The 18,452-nt window shown below is 47.0% G+C and overlaps 1 protein-coding gene across 1 annotated transcript in view; it reads left to right on the top strand.

The window, feature by feature from the left end:
• The first annotated feature begins 1,766 nt into the window (after positions 1–1,766).
• Positions 1,767–18,452, top strand: part of LOC136645238 (prominin-1-A-like) — a 41,672-nt gene continuing 24,986 nt past the window's right edge. The window contains exons 1-4 of the mRNA XM_066621475.1: positions 1,767–1,845; positions 10,084–10,145; positions 11,142–11,347; positions 15,061–15,181. Coding sequence (XP_066477572.1) covers positions 1,767–1,845; positions 10,084–10,145; positions 11,142–11,347; positions 15,061–15,181 — 468 coding nt within the window. The remainder of the gene's footprint in view (positions 1,846–10,083; positions 10,146–11,141; positions 11,348–15,060; positions 15,182–18,452) is intronic.

The raw sequence follows: 18,452 nt of genomic DNA, 5'->3' as shown, positions 1-18,452 counted from the left end.
GCATGTGATTGGGGCAGAAATGTGGTGAACAGCACAACTCTATGCTGAGTCATAAGAACATAAGAACAGCCCCGCTGGATCAGGCCATAGGCCCATCTAGTCCAGCTTCCTGTATCCCACAGTGGCCCACCAAATGCCCCAGGGAGCACACCAGGTAACAAGAGACCTGCATCCTGGTGCCCTTCCTTGCATCTGACATAGCCCGTTTCTAAAATCAGGAGGTTGCACACATACATCATGTCTTGTAACCCGTCATGGATTTTTCCTCCAGAAACTTGTCCAATCCCCTTTTAAAGGCATCTAGGCCAGATGACATCACCACATCCTGTGGCAAGAAGTTCCACAGACCAACCGCACGCGGAGTAAAAGAAATAGTTTCTTTTGTCTGTCCTAACTCTCCCAGCACTCAATTTTAGTGGATGTCCCCTGGTTCTGGTGTTATGTGAGAATGTAAAGAGCATCTCTCTATCTACTCTATCCTTCCCGTGCATAATTTTGTATGTCTCAGTCATGTCCCCCCCTCTTTTCTAGGCTGAAGAGGCCCAAAAGCTGTAGGCGTTCCTCATAAGGAAGGTGCCCCAGCCCAGTAATCATCTTAGTCGCTCTCTTTTGCACCTTTTCCATTTCCAAATGGAAATGGAGTCACATGGTGTTCAATGGGGCTTACTCCCAGGAGAGTGTGTAGAATTGCAGCCTAAAGAAATGTACCTGGTGACATATCTAGTTTAGCCCTGAGGTGGTCTGCTTCATCCCGCTTTATGGTGTGACCAGCCCTGACATTGTGATTTTATCTTAGATGTCATTCTTGTGAAATATGTCAGTCTGCTGTTAGATCTTTGCAACAGCATTGCATGCTGACTCATGTTTGGTTTGTGGTCAGCTCCATACCTGAACCTCATGACCTTCTCAATAGTTACTGTCTCTTACGCAGTTCCTTAAGGGCTGTTGCAGTTCCTTTGCAATGCTGTTGCAAAGACAGAGTTCATGAGGCAGTGTTATAGGTAGTCATAATTTAGTGGGTAATAGATTTATTTGGCTTTTGCTAACTGGAATCCCTTCTGGTCTTAAATCTTTGAATAGAGCACTGTGAATTTCTTGGATATGAGCAGGACTTGACATAAGAATAGACCACTGGATCACATCAAAGGTCTATGTAAGCCAGGATTCTCCTCCAAAAATAGCCATCTAGGAAACTCACAAGCAGGGTAGGAAGGCAAAAATCCTCTCTCTGTTGTCAACTGCGGTTCCAGGTTTATTGCTAACCATGGCTAACCTCCTCCAATAAACCTGTGCATTAGTCTAATCCTAAAATGTGATCTTAGTTCATATCCTCCCATTTTATGGCGGCAAACTCTATAAATGAATCTTGCATTGTGTGATGTGCCACTTCTATTGAACTTTTCTGAATCTATTCCCTATCAGTTTCCTTGGTTAACTCTTGAGTTTTAGAACAATAAGAGAGGCAAGTTTCTCTTTATCAACTTTCTCCACTACAGAGGAGAAACATTATAAAGAGCCCAATCCTATTCCAACTTTCACTCAGCTGCAAGCGAGGGGGGCAGGACCTCTGCAGCCACAGCAGGGATGGCATTGCTGCGCCCTACAGGGTTCTGCCTGGGGTCACAGCCTCCATGTGATCCCCTCCCAGCTATGCAACTGTTCCCTGTTTAGCCCCAAACAACACTTATGGCCCAGTCCTATCCCCCACTTGCACCAGGGAGCATGTGCTCCACTGGTGCAGGCTTTTGCAAGCGTGTTGTGACAGCATGCCAGTTAGGAGCACCAGTGAGAAGACTTGTGCCATCCCATCGGTGCCTGTGCATGGAGTGGTGCGCACTGGAGCAGGTAAACCAGTGTGGGAGGTGGAGCAGGGAGGACAAGGAGGGGGTGTAATAGGACAGGGGAGAGCAGTGCTGGGGTGGGGGATGGGCAGATTGGGCCCAAGAGGGGCAGGATCAGCAGCACACACCACATTGTGTCCCCCTTTCTGAGCCCTATCTGCCAACACGGGGCAACATAGACTTGCACCAACTGTTTAGCAGGCACAGATCTGAGTAGCCCGATTATGGCTGCTGGGGTTTTCCCTGGGGCAGGGGGATGAATCTCACTGAGACTTCTGGCACGCAAAATTCCCCTGCATGGTGCAGTGCAAGCCACACTGGCACCACTACATCAGTGCGGGGGGACTTGAATAGGATTGGCTGCCCATGTCCACTGAAACTCCTCTGTTATTTTCTGGCTGCTCACCCAATTTTAGGAGAGGCCCTTGGAATTCATTATTGTGTTCCTGGAATTTTGCTATCATGAATTTTGGGTGTCATTTGCACATTTAGCTATCTCATTGCATTAACCCCTCAACTCCAGAATGTTAACAAACAAGTTAAATGACAAGGGTTCAGACACTTGAGTGGACCCCACTGCTTATTTCCTTCCATTGTGAAAACTGTCCCTTGATTCTTTCCCTCTGCTTCCTGTTCTTTAACTAGTTACTATTTCCTAAGAGGAATTATCCTCTTATCCCATGACTGCCACGTTTTCTCAGGCGCGTTTGATGAGGGACATGATTAAATTCTTTTGGAAGTCCAAGAATGTCTGTCATTGAATCACCCCCTTTTGCAGGCCTTTGTTGACACTCAGACAGTTGTAAAAGGTGTGTAAGGCAGGACAGGGCAATATGATTGCCCTGTGAAGGGCTGAGTCCTGGACATTGCAGCAAGACCTCTGCCAATTGAAGAAGCCAGCCCAGAGTAGGCATCTTCCTATCCTTCCCATCACTGGCCCTTGATACTCTCAGTTTCTATTTTGCTATTCGTTTTGTTGTTAGTGCTGCAGGAAACAACATTATGAACAGCCATGATTTTTGGTTGTGGCAAGGGAATAAATCTAGCTTCAGTCAATCATTAACTTTTTCGTTTCCAAGCAGCCGGGTTCCCAAATGCAAACGGTAGAGAGGGAGAGATAAGAGTGGAACACAGAGAGATATCAAAGGCAACCTACAGCTGGTATTGGGGAGGGACAGTTCCACGCCCCGATCTCAGTTCCTCCACCTGCCTCATTCAGCCCACTCCCCACTTCCCCCCCCACCCTGAAACTGAGACATTGGGAGAGAGGGACAAGAGGTGGTGCAGGGCTCCTCCAGATCCGTTCAGCATGATAATGTATTTCAAAGCTTGGGTTAGGGCTGTGTTCTTAAAGTCTGTGGGGCTGTTGTTCACTCTGAGAATTACGGTCTTATGCGTCAGTACATACACCTTTGGCCTATGTTCATGATATTTTATAATGTGGTTTCTTTTGCTTTTGTGGTTGTATTCTTGGTTTTTCTACCATGAAGGCTACTGATTAATTTCTTTTTCTTTTTTTGCTATGCAGCTAAGAGTCATATCATTTATTGATATTCTGGTGATTATATGGTGTGACTATCACACTTGGCTGCCATCCTTAAGTTGAAAAGCTAGTGGAGCTGGGAGTTCCAGCCTGATTGGGAGTCTGGCCCTCTGATCTGTTAATTTTACCCCCTAATCTCAAAAGCTGGACAGCAGATTGAAGTTCCTAAGATGTGACTGGGACATGCTCTGTGTCCCATACTCATTGGCATACTCATACTCATTGGCACTCTTAACTTGGTTATTATTTAATGCAGCATTTCTCAAAGTACGCTCCTAAGAGCTCTGTGGCTCCCTAAGACCACTTCAGGGGCTCCACAAGCACATCATAAGTAGCCACCATCTCTCTCCGGCCTGGTTTGCTTGTTCCTCTCTCCTGTCTCCCCTGTTCATGCCTTTCCTTCTTTCTCTTTCCCTGTATTCAGCATTGGGCTTGGTGCTAAGCCACTCCACCTACATGCCAGTGCTCTGGGGCTCCCTGAGACTCCACACGTGTGCTGGCGAGGCTCCCCAAAACTCCTCTTAGGAGTGTAAAGAGCTCTGGAGACCAAAATGTTTGTGAATTACTGATTAAGGACCCAATCCTAAACTTCCTCAATTCCAGCTCTCAGCTCCAGTGCTGGCACTGGGTGTCACAAACGTGCCATAAGGCACGTCTGTGGCACCTGGAGAGGAGGGACTGCTGGCGCTGGGCAAGTGCCAGTCGGCAGTGAACCTCAGCGCCTTGTGGAGGGTCGACTGGGTTTCTGGCAGTGCCGGCCGGCTGTGAGTAGTTTCAGGGTGGGAGGGAAGTGGGGAGTGGGCTGAATGAGTCAGGTGGAGGAACCGAGGTGGGGGGGGGTGGAATTGGCAGAGGTCTGCTCTGTCGTATCCTATCCTCCTTGTTGGGCTGCAAATCCCAACATAGGCTCTCAAGTGTGAGCTGGCAAAATAGCTGGTGGAGACTTGAGAAGCCCCATTGCGGGATTTGAAGCTTTCCCCAGGGGAAGGGAATGAAAGTCCTCTTGCCCTGAGGAGACCTCTGGAGGCCCCAGCAGTGCCTCTGGATGCAGTGGTAGCCCTTTTAGTGCCACTGCACCCGATGGCGCTGCTGGGGATAGGATTGGGCTGTAAATGTATTTGGAGAGTGAGCCCTGAGGGGTGTGGGTGTGGGGGGGTATGTACATGTGTGTGTGTGTGCGCACACGTCCTGCTCTAGGGGCCTTTTCTCCTGTAGTTAGCATGAGCTTACAAGCAAGGCTGTGCTGTCCAGGGAGAGGAGAAACATAATAAGCACGTCTGATTCAGGATTTGCATGCAGCCGTATCGCAGAATTCTTTCTGTGTTAGATGTCACGTTGATGGTGCTGATGTAGAAGTGCTGTACTGGATGGGGATTTGGCATGATATTGGGGTGAAGAAGAAGCGAGTACTTGGAGAAAGCAATGCCTTACTAAACAAGATGGAGAATGCCAGGATGAAGAGCTTTTCCAGGTCACTTTCAAAAGCTGTATGTATTAGTCAGCCATTAGTCACCAGCCATTAGTTGTTTGATTTTTTTCTGTAAACCGCTCTGTGAAATTTTTGTTGAAAAGTGGTATATAAATACTGTTAATAATATGCAAATTGTTAAGTTTTTCTGAAATTTTAATTGGAACAGAGTATTGGAAGCAATCCACCTGCACGTCTAAGGGCGCAATCCTAACCCATTTTCCAGCTCTGACATAAGGACAATGCAGCTCCAAGGTAAGGGAACAAACATTGCCTTACCTTGAGGAGGCCTCCATGACTGCCCCCCAACTGCAGGATGAAGCACAAGCCCCATGGCACAGCCTATGCCAGTGCCGGAATGTTGGCTAGAATTGCACCCTAAATGTCAGTGTTTCATAGATCTTGAACCAGCATCCTCTTATAAAGCTTTGAGGCAGGAAATTTTCCTTGAGTTCCATTGTCCAGCCATTTTTTTCTGACAGCCAGCCTAAAATTTCCATACTGTTAGGTTGAGGCTGCAATCCTGTACACGCTTATCCAGGAGTAAATGCCATTAAATTCAGTGGGGCTTACTTCTGAGTTGCATGTATAGGATTGCACTGCGAGCCCATTATTTCCTGTCCTTCCTTCAGGGCTTTGATGAAGTCAGATTCTTCTTTCTGTATGCTTGAAAACTGGCAAGATGTTCCCCTTGACCCTCTTTGTCTCTGATTCATAGATACCTCTTTTTTTAAGGACTTCATGTGTTCCAGAGATCATCATAACTCTTCCTTGCTGTCTCTGGGTTCAGCCCTCAAGTATTTGTTTTAGTATTTGGCTCCTTCCTGAAACAAAAACCAACAAAGAAAAGAGTGTTCCTGGCTCATGTAGGAGAGTCTTTTTCTCTTTCTCCAGCCCCATACCAAATACAATCCACCCTCATGCCTCTGATCTTAGGGAGGAGGCTTCCAATCAGAGGATATGTCTGCAGCCAGACTTTGGAGACTCAGAATCTTTATATTAACTTATTTTTTTTTTAAAGAGCCACTGCCTGCCTGTCTATGTTGCAACACTTTTCAAACTTCTCCTATCAAGCCATCTTTCAAATCCTTTCCATTTGGCTAAGAAAAACTGGAATGTAGTCATCAGACCTAGTCACCACATGTACCAGTTAAGGCCTAACCACTGCTGAATAAAATGTCACTGTTAAATCTCTGACGTCTTGCCTTGATGGAAGAATTGCCCCTTTCCTGTAACTTAGAACTGCTGAGTCATAGTTAGATCATATCCAGTATAATGCATGTGTTTGTTCAACAATGCCAGAGCCCAACCAGTTCCCCCCACCTTCTTACATTTGGAAGTTTCCTCTTCAAGATATGATGCTTCATGTTCATCTCCATGAAATGATTCATTGAATCACAGCTCACTGTTTCAACTTGCTGAGGTCATTTCCCTATCATTGACCACATTTGCTGTTTGTCACAATCCATTCAAATCTGAGGGTTTTTATAGTTAGACATGTGGAGTAGGGATTAGGTGCTTGGAAGTAGAAAGTTGCATGGACAGTTTAGGGGGTCTGCTTACTTTTCTTTTGAGGTGACAAAATTCTCTTCTGGACTGGTGAGGCTGCCACTGTCTTTCTACATGAAGAAATATTGAAAGTTTTTACTGATATGGTAATTCTAATCTGTGAAATGGTGATTATCCCATTAGTCTCCTTATAATAAAGGCAAAGCTGTAAAGATCTACAGTTATCTCCACAAAAAACACCCATATGACCTAGGCATTACAGAGCACAAGTGTGAATAGCCCCCCAACCTCTTCTTAAGTGAGGAGCATCTGAGTGGGACTGCTTGTTTGAAGGGGGCACGGTGAGGCAGGGTCCACTTGTGGTCCACTTTGTTCTTGAAATTTGTCCACTTCAACCATTTCTGTCCAACAATGCATATACGCAACAGGGACCAAATGTGTACACCTGTGGGCCAGGCAGAAATGGGTTAAAACTGGCCCCCTCCACTGCTTTCACACATATAGGAAGAATTATTGGGAGTCCACATTTATCTACTGCAGGAAGAAAAGCAAAGAGGGAAAATGATTCTAGGCTACATCAACCAAAGATAGTATCCAGATTGCAAGAAGTAGTGGTACTGCTATATTCTGCTTTAGTCAGACCTCACCTGGATTGTTGTGTCCAGTTCTTGGGGCTGCAGCTTAAGAGGGTTATTGACAAACTGGAGAGGGTTCAGAGGAGAACAACTAGGATGGTGAGAGGGCTGGAGACCATGTCCTATGAAGAAAGGATGAAGGCGTTGGTTATGTTTACTTTGGAGAAGAGATTGTCAAAAAGTGACTACAGTTATCCAAGGAGCGGTAATGTGAAAGATGGAGCAGATTGGTTCTCCATTGCTGTGGAGGGTGTACTGTACCTGTGTACTGCACTTTCAGCACAGAGGGCCAACCTGGTTGTCATGTGATTCTTCAGGCACAGAAGATTCTGGGCTGTTGTGCCAGTGTCCTGGCTTACCTCAATCTCCTTTTTCAAATAGCAGCCCCAGTGATGCAGCGAGGAGGGAACCAAAGCCTGATTTGCAGGGTTCCCAGTTCCAGCCCGACTGGTTCTTAACATCAGTTGAGATTATCCCCGTATTTTTCAGACTTTGGTCTTTTACATTGCTGAGTAGCAATGTGTTTTGTTTTTTGTAATAACATTGAGAATCTGAGGTTTTGATTGAGGACACAGCAGCTATTTTTTTCTTTTTTTTCATGGTAGCAATGGAAGCATGGCCTCACAGATCTCCAGTCCCTGTTACTAGCAGAGTGACTGCTTGTGCCTGAACCAGACTTGGCTTTGCTTAGTGAAATGGATGAGTGCGAATGATCATGCCAGTTGGCTCGTATCCTGGATCTTCTGGACCAGTTACACAGTGCCTCCTTGCTGCAAAGTCGATTGATGATAACCATCTCACTTCTAATTCAGTGAGGAGGTCCCCATTAGACACTAGTGGTTGCATTCCAAAGTAGGATTCCTTAGGCTAATAGTGTAAGCCAGGTTTGCAAATAAGTCCACAAAGGTTAGTAACCTACTAGCCAATACATTCCTTATGGTCCACTAGTAGCTTGAAAAACCATAACAACTAATTCTTATTCAATTTACCTGCCCCCCCCAATCTGTAGTTGGTCACCTAAATGCAGCATTTGCTCACCACAGGAGGTAAAGTGAGAGGCTGTTTACAAGCTTTGTAATTACAGGAAGAGACCATAGCATTATTTGAGATATAGCAGAGGGTTATCTGGGAGAGAATGTTCTGAACTATTCCACAAGATTTGGAATAGCTTCCTAACAGAACCCATCACTGTCCACTTTTAGACTATTCAGGCTGGTTTCTTCTGTATTTTGACTTCAATGAGAACTTGCTACAGTTTATGACATTATTTCAATGTGTTTGTGTTATTTTGTTGGCTTTAGATAGAATTTTCTATTTTGTATTCTGAAACACATAATACACAATTTAAAAAAAATCCTGACCTAAAATGTATAATACAAAGAATAATATAGTAAACCAGAAACATGTTCTCATTGAAATGAGCACTGTGAGCTGCCTTGTGTACTTTGATTAAAAGGAATGAATAATAATTCATTTATTTCTTATTTATTTATACCCTACCTCTCTACAAAATTTATTTATACCCCACCTCTCAACCAAAACTGGTCTCAAAGGTGGCATTAGTGAAACTTGGATTGTGGAGAGAGGTGTAAGGTATGTGGACTTGTTAAGAGAAAAGAATGCCTCTCAGCAAACAGAAGGCACATTCATACAAATTGAATCTTGCCTGGTTCTAGGCAAATATCTGTGATAACCAATGTGACTTGTAGAACCACTTCCTATGACTTTTCCTTGGGTTCCAATGCTAAATTTGGCTCCATCTGTGATCATTTTTAAATAGCAAGTTAAACACGTTTGTTTCAGAAAATTGTTCGCTCCTTTTGATTCTGTGGTTAAAAATTTTCATGGCTGTCTTTATTAAGATGCTGTTTATTATTAACATCGTTTTATTAATGTATTGTTTTATGTATTTTGGCATTGTAAGCTGCATTGGATCATTAATGAAAATCAAAATAGAAATAATTAAAGTAAGAAATGAGAATTTAAACTGCCAGAGCAATTGATGGTGGGGAGGGCAGCAGTGGCAGCAGCCTTGATTCCTCTGCAGTGCAGACATTTGTTAGTGGAGGACACTGAACTTCAAGAGCCTACTTGGCAGTCACATCCAAAGATCTGGAGAAGCTTTCTACCACAGTCCCAGGTGTGTTGTGGCTGTTGGTTGCCAGTGCAGACAGAAAGGAATTCTGCACACACTTTGTGATTCTTGTTGAGCTCTGCCACTGAAACTTGTTCTGTGGCTGAAGCCTGGTACAGATTAAACTCTGTTCTTACAGGGTATGTACGTAGTACATACATACTTGTGTAAATGTATGAGAATGTCTCATTTTTAGCTAAAGAATCATAACAGAGACTGCAAGTTCTAGTTGGGCTCCGAGAAGTGTGAAAACTATGGTGCCTCCTGCTCTACTTTCTCGGTTCATGCTAAACATCCTCATCTAGCATAGATGTGATGTGTGTGTGTGTGTGTGTGTGTGTGTATAACTTCAGTATGAAATTCTTGCAACTACCCCCAGTCCCCATGCAGGGATGTGATACACAGCTCAGTGCTGTGCTTATTATCAGCTTTCTGCAGTCTCTGTGGTACAGCTATCAACCCCCCCCCCCCCACCTTCAGATGCCTTGAAAGAAGGCAGTGGAAATGGAAAGTGCCTGGTAAGCTGAGTTTGCTGCCGCATGGCACCCAGTAGTTGTAAAATAGAATATTCCTTGGCCTGGGCTGTAGAGGGAGACCGTTTCCTTTCTGGTAGGATGATGTTCCTTGGTGTTCCAGTGAACTCTTAAGATCAAATCTATGTCTGTCGCTGATGCCTGTTCTGCACTGGCAATGAAAAAGGTGTGTTGGGGAGGGGGAGAAGTTTCATGTGTGTACAGCTAGCCGTTCATAAAGGTTATAGCCGTATGGTTCTGGAGATGTGCAGTTGCAGAAACAGGGATCTTGCTTTCTTATCCTAGTAATCTAGGCTGTAGGCAGGAATGTCCAAGGATAAGTTTGTTTTGAATTACCTGCATATGTCAAAACAGTTAGGTGACGAGGTCTTCTGTCTTGCTCTCCCACTCCACTGCTCACCTCTCTGTGCTTCTCCCAAGAGCTCGTGACCAACCTGTACCAGCAACGGTCTGACATCCATGATCCAAAGGTATACAAAGAGGTGAGTGTTTCTGTAGTGAGTCATAGAGGGGGCTGGGTAGCTGTAGGAGAGTCAACAGGCTTGAGCAGGGCTGCAGGAGAAGGGGCTCCTGGAAGAGGAAATGTTACTGATGTGAGACCCAACAAGCAGCAGCATGCAGGACTTTCAAAGCAAAAAGTGTCAATGGCTTGTGTCAATGGCTACATAAATAAATGTAGGTATTATAAATATTCAGGGTCTCTTTGTGAGTTAAAGAATCCTAATAGAGACTGTAAGTTCTGGTAGGGCACAGAGAAGTGTGATGGCTTTTGGAAATCCTGAAGTTAAGACCACCTGGGATTTTTAAAACACAATTAAAAAATAATAGTAATAAAATCAGAGGCACTTTGGGGAATCTGACTTGGCCAAACCCACTGTAATGTCTAGAACCGTTTAATGAAGTATCCAAAATCCCTATTGCCCAAAGATCTTTGAGCTATAGCATGGGCTGATGATTGTTTGGCAGGAAAGGAGGGAGACCTAATTCACAATACGGAGATAGGAGCAGAATTTGAGGTCTGAGCATCTGGCATCACATTGCTTATGGGACAAGGAACATGAGCATTGCCTTGTGCGATGCTGCATAATTTTAGAATGCATCATATATGGACAGAAACAATTGAAGCCCCCATGCAAGCTACAGTTTGCATAGTGTGAATATCACACACCTACCCTGATAACTTGACAGGGTATGACTTGATTGTTCCATGCCCAGTGTGGATGCCCTGGCACATGCTAATGGCACCACTTGTGATTGCCAGGGCCTCGCAAACCAAACTGTATTCTAGAATAACAAACCAGTGGGTGTCTAGTAAATTATATTAGTTACATGCAGAAGCCATGGAATATCGTGACCCCAGAGAGTGACGTTTGCTGAACCCCCTGTCTTTTTCCTTGCCTTGTGGGGCAGGCAGGTGTTACCAGCATCTGCTGTTATGTCGGCTGACCACTGCCCTTTCTCTTTCTCCCCATCTCTAGCTGCTTATATACGAGGCAGGATTCTTGGTTTGCGTCATCATTGGACTTCTCTTCATCATCCTCGTGCCCCTGGTGGGCATGTACTTCTGTTGCTGCCGCTGCTGTGGGCATTGTGGGGGGCGCATGTACCAGAAGCAGAGCAAGCACACTGGCTGCAAGAGGCAGACTTTCTTCGTGTCGCTGCTGGCTGTGACAACCCTCCTTCTGTGAGTTTGGTGCTGTGCAGAATATCAAAGGGGAGTGGCAGGCGTGGGGGGGGGGACGGCTATGAAGATGCGACCAATTTCAGCAGGGAGTGGATGCCTGAAAACCTTCCTCCATTTTTGCAGCTCTGCTGGCTCAGTTTAAATGTGTTGCCAGGTGAGCAAGGAAAGCCTGTCCATGCAGCAGTTTACTGTCTCATTTAAACTGGGTGGCGTCACTTGTTTGTGTGCATCTCGCACAATGTTGTGTTCCTAGTGCCTGCTTTAAATAAGATTCTGAGTGCATGCAACACCGCAGAGGCATGTTCTTCTGGCTTGCCTGGTATCACATCTCAAACTGGCCACGGGATCTTATGGTTGTGTTGTGCATGAGAAATGGCTTCCTGGAGCTGGGGAGGATGGGATGGTCCCAGCAGGGCGGCTTTACAGGAAACTAACATTGTTCACGAACAGATTCCATTGTGAGCGACAAAGAGCTGAGGCGGAAGTTCAGGCTGCAGAGTGAGAGTCTCGGAGTTAATGAGGGTGGGGAGAACTGCCACTGGAAATTTCCAGCAGCCTGGAAGGGGAGCCTACAGTGGTCCAGGTGGACCTTAATCTGACCTAGCACTCTGCCCTGGCATCTGTTTTCAATGACAAGCACAACTCTGAAATATATGTATCCCTGAGCAAGTGCAGAGTGCATTTATCACCATAGTGAGAAATAGACAGTCCCCTAACTAGGTAGAAATGCTTCTAGTTGAGATGGCAGCTTTTCCAGTCCAGACTTGAGCCCTAGCCTGTCTCTTCCTAGAAATGAAGTATAGGGTACAATCCTACCCTGCACTGGAACAGGCAAGCCAAGAGGCTTGCGCTGTATCCAGTGCAAGATAGGGGTCCAAGGCAGCTCGGCCAGAGGCAAGAGGAACCTCTTCCCCTTACCCCTGGGTAAGGCACCCTTGCCCCAATGGGTCTCCTTAGTCTTATGCCACCTCCTGAGGTGGCACAAGTCTGAGGAGAGCAGAGCTGCTTCAAGCTGCTCTGAACACCCTGGGAATGGGGTTTGAGACCTGGATCCCAGTCCCACCTCCCGCGCCCAACCCACCAATCCCCGTGGCCACTCACTACCCACCCTCCCCCCACCCAGGAACACCTCCCTCCCATCTCCCTGTTGGCCACCTCAGACCCTTGCATTGGCCCAGCTGGGCCAATACAAGACTTGCGGAGGAAGTCGTCACAGAAGCTTGTGTCAGCCTCTGCAGGCCAACGCACCTCTGAGCGCTGGCCTGGCTTCCTGTCAAGGAAGTGCAAGGAACTTCCACTAGCCCGTGGGCGCCTCTGTATTGTGCCCATAAGGTCCAAGTCTGAGCAATTGGTCACACTTTGACCGCAGAAGTTCTTAAAAGACACGTTCAGCAGCACGCAAGGGCACAAAATGGGGCACTGTGGAGGCATTTGCACTTTCTGTGGAATAGTTAGGTATAAGAGAACAAGAGTTGGAAGCTCTTTACTCTGGGACAAGCAATTATCAGAACTCTTCCTGCATGATTTATCCCTATCTTCTACATCACACTGTAAATCTTGTAGAGCTGAGTGTGCCAGGGTAACTGTGTAAAGCTGCTAAATGCAGGCAGCATTATCAAAAAGCAAAAGGCAATCTAGCAAAATCCCTGACCAAGAGGAAGGGAATTTAGCTATCCCAGACATAAACTCAGTGCTGGCACAGCATTACTGAGGTCCTGGGGCAAAGCCTTACATTGGGTCTCTTGTGTCACCCTCTGATTGTGCATTGAGTGCTATCACTGCCACCAGTACTACAGGTTCAGGAGTTGTCCTGGCTGGCCCTTGAATCATTGTGGGCCTGGCCTGGCCAACCTCTGAGGCCACCCCAAATTTCTCTGTAGTCCAGTAGTTCCCAAACTGGTGGATTGTGACCTACAAGCCGGAAAACCACTTAGGTCTGGCCCCTTAAGGGGCGGGGGGATTGCAGCAGCTTGTTCCCCAAGGTCACACTGCTGCTGGGGAAAGTGGGGTTCCTGGCTTACCTGAAACCAGAGACAAGGTCCAGAGAGCCCCAGGGACACCTCTGCAGAGCTCCCCAAGCATGGAAAATTTAAAAAAAAAAACGTGATCAGAAGCAACTTCCAGTTTCTGATCACAAAACTGGAAGTGAATTCTGATCATGTTTTTTAAAATTTTCCAGGCTTGGGGAACTCTGCGAAGGTGTCACTGTGACTCCCTGGACCCCATCTCTGGCTTCAGGTAAGCCGGGAACCCCCCTTTTCCCCAGCAGCAGCATGACTGTGGTGATCACATTGCTGCCAACCCCCTGCCCTGCAAGCACTTAGGTGGTTCCCTCCTATTAATTATTAGTATTATTATTAACAACAACTTTATTTTTACCCCGCCTCTCTCCCCGAGAACTGTGGGAACCACTGCTCTATACAAACCACAGTGTGCCTGTCTGTAAGTAGACTTATCACCATCTCCAAGTCAAGTTTCTTCCACAGTGTCTCTCAGGTTAGATATTAACACAACAACCCTGTCAGGCCTTTGGCATCATAGGCCCTGAATTGTTGTAAGTCAGGATGTGGCAGGAGGGGCCTTGATGTGCAGGCCTGGTAAGAAATGCAAGTAAAGGAACAGCAGCAGCACTGTATATGTATGCTGACGCAATCAGCTGCACCTGTTGCAGGTGGGAGTCACGTGACTTGGGGAGAGATGTGTGCTGAGTCATGTAGCCTGTGGTGGAGTGGTGCAGTGCACCACTGGACAGCAAAACAGAGTGGGTCACAAGACTATCTTGTGACTATGAGGTCGCCCTACTCTGATTGGCTGGCCCTGGTATATATGGGGGCAAAAGCAGACTCCAAATGTGGGTTGCGGTGGTGGAGTTTCTTCGTGTTGTGCTGCTGTTTTGTTCTGTGACTTGGACTGCTTTCTCGTGACTGTGACTTGCTGTGTCCCTGACTTCTGGACCATATGACTGACTACTCTTCTGACTACTCCTTTTACCAGTACATGCTTCTGCAACAAACGAGCCTGTGTCTGCTTCTTTGGCTCTGTTTGGGATCGCCTGCTTCTTGTACTGTCTTGAAGCCACTCTGCTCATCCTGGGGGACGAGGGTTGGGATCCAGCATAACCACCGGGTCCCAGTCCCGCCCCTGGCTCCCCGCACGCCCGCCCTTGGGCCCGCCCTCCCCCCGCCCAGTAGTGCCCCCTCCCGACCCCTCCCCACCCCCCCATACCTACCTTTGCCACTTATGTCGGCGTGCTTCCGCTGACACAAGCGGCGGTGCTGGAGCCACGGCGGAGGCTTCTGCCTCCCTCCCCGTGTCAGCACATCTGAATGCAACAACGCAGTTCCCGCCTAAGGAGGCGCAAACGTGCTTTATGGCATGTTTGTGACCCTCCAGGGCCACCTATACCGGCATAACTGCCGGTTAGGATTGCGCCCTTAGTCAGATACTGATGGATACTGGTGAATTCAAAGTGCTGGCTCCAAGTTCAGCTCTCCTTTTTACCATACTGTATCTCCATTGCCCCCATATATCTAGCACAACATCAAGGTGTTTTATAAATAAATAATGCTTCTGCTGATTGTCCATTGCCATGTCTGGGATATATTGCATGATACAACTTGCCTGCATCTTCAGGGGAAGGGAGAAGCAACTTCTGTGCCACATTCTGCCTTATTACCTTTCCGAATCCCTTTTTTCCATCTCCTCAATTGCAGGGCTGGGGATATCTGTGCATATATCAGCAACCATCGCACCACGCAGGCTATAGATGACGGCTTCCACACTTTGAACAGTACAATGGACAATCTCCACATCTTTCTGAACTCCATCCCTGAGGTACTTTGGTTATATGCTATATCATATCTTTGCTTCCATTCTCCAGGCAGGTGTCCTGTGCATTGTGACCTCCATGTATGGCCTTCTGTACTCTGCCCAGGTTCTGCCCTCACACTCTTTTTGTACTTGCCTCCTACCCCAGCTCCCATGTGCTTAGCCCCATTGCCTAGGAACGTACCTCTGCATCCTGTCTCAATTCTTCTTGAGATGATGGAGGCACTTCATCCTCCAAAAACACACTTGCATTGCATGATCCCATGCTTGAAGGTCTAGGATTTCAATGACTACAATAAACAACCCAATCACTGCCAGCTGGCAAGGAAATGTCAGGCTCTATTAAAAGTGGATCATATGCTAGCCAGCAGAGTGATCCCATGCCAGAGTGAGAGTCTTATAGTTTTTCCTAGAATTGGGGGCTTGTCATATGCTAGGGGCCTCAACCCAGGCACCCAAGCCTATGTTGTGTCACCCCTGGCCCCACTGTCCCAATCAGCTAGTGGTCTAGGGGCTTTAGGGGCTGTGGTCCCAATTCAGTTCTTAAGTAGATCATGCACTTAAGGAAACCAATTTTCAGCGTAAGTGTCAGTCCTACAGTTCTTAATTGGAATTCTTCCATTCCTTGCAATCTCAAAGGGACACAACATACCCTGAGACAGCAAGGCAGAGTTCTTAGCCAAATAAGGGTGCAATCCTAACCCACTTTCTAGCATTGACATAAGGGCAATGGAGCTCCGAGGTAAGGAGCAAGCATTCCCTTTCTTTGAGGAGGCCTCCGAGAGTGACACCCAACTGTAGGATGCAGCACACGTCCCATTGGCACCACTATGCCAGTGCTGGAAAGTTGGTTAGGATTTGGGCCATAAATCTTGGTAGGACTGCCACCACCCTGATTATTCCAGTTCCTCAGCTCAGGGACTCCAAGTGTATACACAAGCCCTTGCAGACTCTGGGCTCCTCTACCTCAGGGACCAAAGCATCGTTTTGGACTCTTACATTGGTAGGCAGATAAAGCAGCTAGGCTGCTGGATAGTTGGCTCCTGTTCATTAGTACTCAAGACCGCATACAGGCTTGTAAAATATATTTTGTTTTTTTAAAGAAAGGTTAAGGTTACACATATATCAAAAGACAATAATGGCATGAGATACAGACTTACAGTACATATCAGTTCTGAAACAAATAAGTTAGCTTCTTAAAATACATTGTTCTTATCTCTCACCTGGGTTCTCAAACGACAATAAGTAAGCAGAGCTGCTCCCAAGCAACCTGTCTTGCAAGGCACCCGTGTTGGAATGAAAAACCAAACAAAGAAGAAGCATGCAAACCCCTCCCCCTGAGGCTTCTTCTTATATCTTAATTGGAACTAGCAGTCAACTAGAATGCAAGGTAGTTGGATTCTTCCAGAACCTAATGCAGTCTGGGCTACTCTTGGTCACTTGCTCTCACCCCTACCCAACCAGAATTATACAACTGAAAGAAATCCCTTTTGTCCTTGGCCCACAAGCAGCACTATCTTGTTATCTCTACCTGGTTCCCTTGGCCACTGAGAAGCAGATAGTGGACAACTTTCTCACCTTCTAATTAGCTCAGTTCTCACCATCTGCAGAGAGATGGTTGAACATTCACAACATGGATACAGATCTAAGGCCTAGATTTTGCCTATTCATGATATGACTGGAGTACAAAGTGAACTCAGGGTTCCCAATACAGGAACATGAACCTCTTCAGTAATCTTACAGCACAATTCTCTGCATGTATACTCAAAAGTAAGTACTATTAAATTCAGTAGGACTTACTCTCAGGAAAGTGTGTACAAGATTACATTCTGACAGCCCAATCCTGAGCTGCCCGGGGCGCCCAGGCTCAGCGGCACCGAGAAGGGCTGCCGCCGGATCCTGCGCCTCTGGGGCTTCCGCGGCTTCCGCAGAAGGCGCCTTGGGAGAAGGGGACTTTCGTCCCCTTCCCCCAAGTAAGGTGAGCAGCCCCGCAATGGGTAAAGCAGCCCCGCAATGAGGTAAAGGCGCTCCTGTAGGTCGCGCAGCCCTATACGAGTGCTTTGGATCCTGCAGAGTGGAGGTCCACGAATCTGTCTCCCATCCCTCCCCCAGGCATGCCTCCCGCCTGCCCCCTCCCTGCGTCACACCTCCCCATCACACCTTCTCCCTGCCCTCTCTCCCCCCCTCTGGCCTCCCCCATCCCCGGAATGCCTCCTCACCACCCCCGCCCCCGCCTACCGTTCTGCAGCTCGGCGGTCTGGGAGACCGCCGAGCTGTGGGAGCTGGGCGACTGCACCGCGCTAGCCCAGCACCGGCCGGCGCTTGGCTAGCACGGGTGGGAGCCCAGCAGTGAGCCTCGCAAACATGCCTTAGGGCACATTTACGACTGTGCTCAGCGGCACAGACCTGTGCCGCCAAACACAGGATTGGGCTTTTAGACTACAAACCATCTTCATGCGTTTGTTTCCCATATCTGCACTGATTCTGTCATTAGTTTTGGAAAGGGCAAATATGAAGAGAAGAATGACTGAGGGCCCAATCCTATCTCAGCTTTCCAACACTGATGCAACCATGTCAACAGGATGTGTGCTGCATCCTGCAGTGGGCAGGTAGTCACGGGGCCTCTTCAAGGTAAGGTAGTGATTGTTCCCTTACCTTGGGGTGCATTGCAGCTGCATTGGCACTGGAAGGTTGGATAAGATTGGGCTGTAAAAGTTGTTAGACTCCCACCCTGCCCCCCAATTTCCTTGCTTGCATGATTCCCCTCTTGAAGAGGTCTCTCTCACCAAATGTTTGCACCAATATAAGTTGTCATGCAAACTTCTTGGAACTATTTCTGTGAAGCAAATCGAATTGTTCTCCAGGAAAGGCTTTCACCAAACCCACAAAAGGGATCTGCCATCTTTATTATCTTTTAACTTCTACTCAACTATGGGGACTGACTAGTTGATGTGGATTGAAGCTTCAGTTGGGGGCAGAAATGTTGCAAGAGCACTCCCAGTCCACAAAATCTTGGTCTAGCTGTGCTCTTGATTTTCTTTGCTTATAGAATGAAATGTTTTGTGCAGTCCAATGTGTTTATTGGTTTGCATGTTAATGGTTGTAGCCTCTCTGACAGAAGGCACTCAAGAATGCTTGTTCTTAAGGTGTGATCCATTATATTCCTGCAGTCCTTTCCTAGGCATTCTTACTCATAAGAACATCCAGTGGATTTAAATTGAACCTCAGGGCAGGAGGTCTGGTCTAGAGGGTAGAGCCTCCATTTGCCTGAAGATAA

Source organism: Tiliqua scincoides, chromosome 3 (genome assembly GCF_035046505.1).
Source record: "Tiliqua scincoides isolate rTilSci1 chromosome 3, rTilSci1.hap2, whole genome shotgun sequence".
Classification (NCBI taxonomy): domain Eukaryota; kingdom Metazoa; phylum Chordata; class Lepidosauria; order Squamata; family Scincidae; genus Tiliqua; species Tiliqua scincoides.
This window is presented reverse-complemented; position numbering and strand designations above follow the sequence as displayed.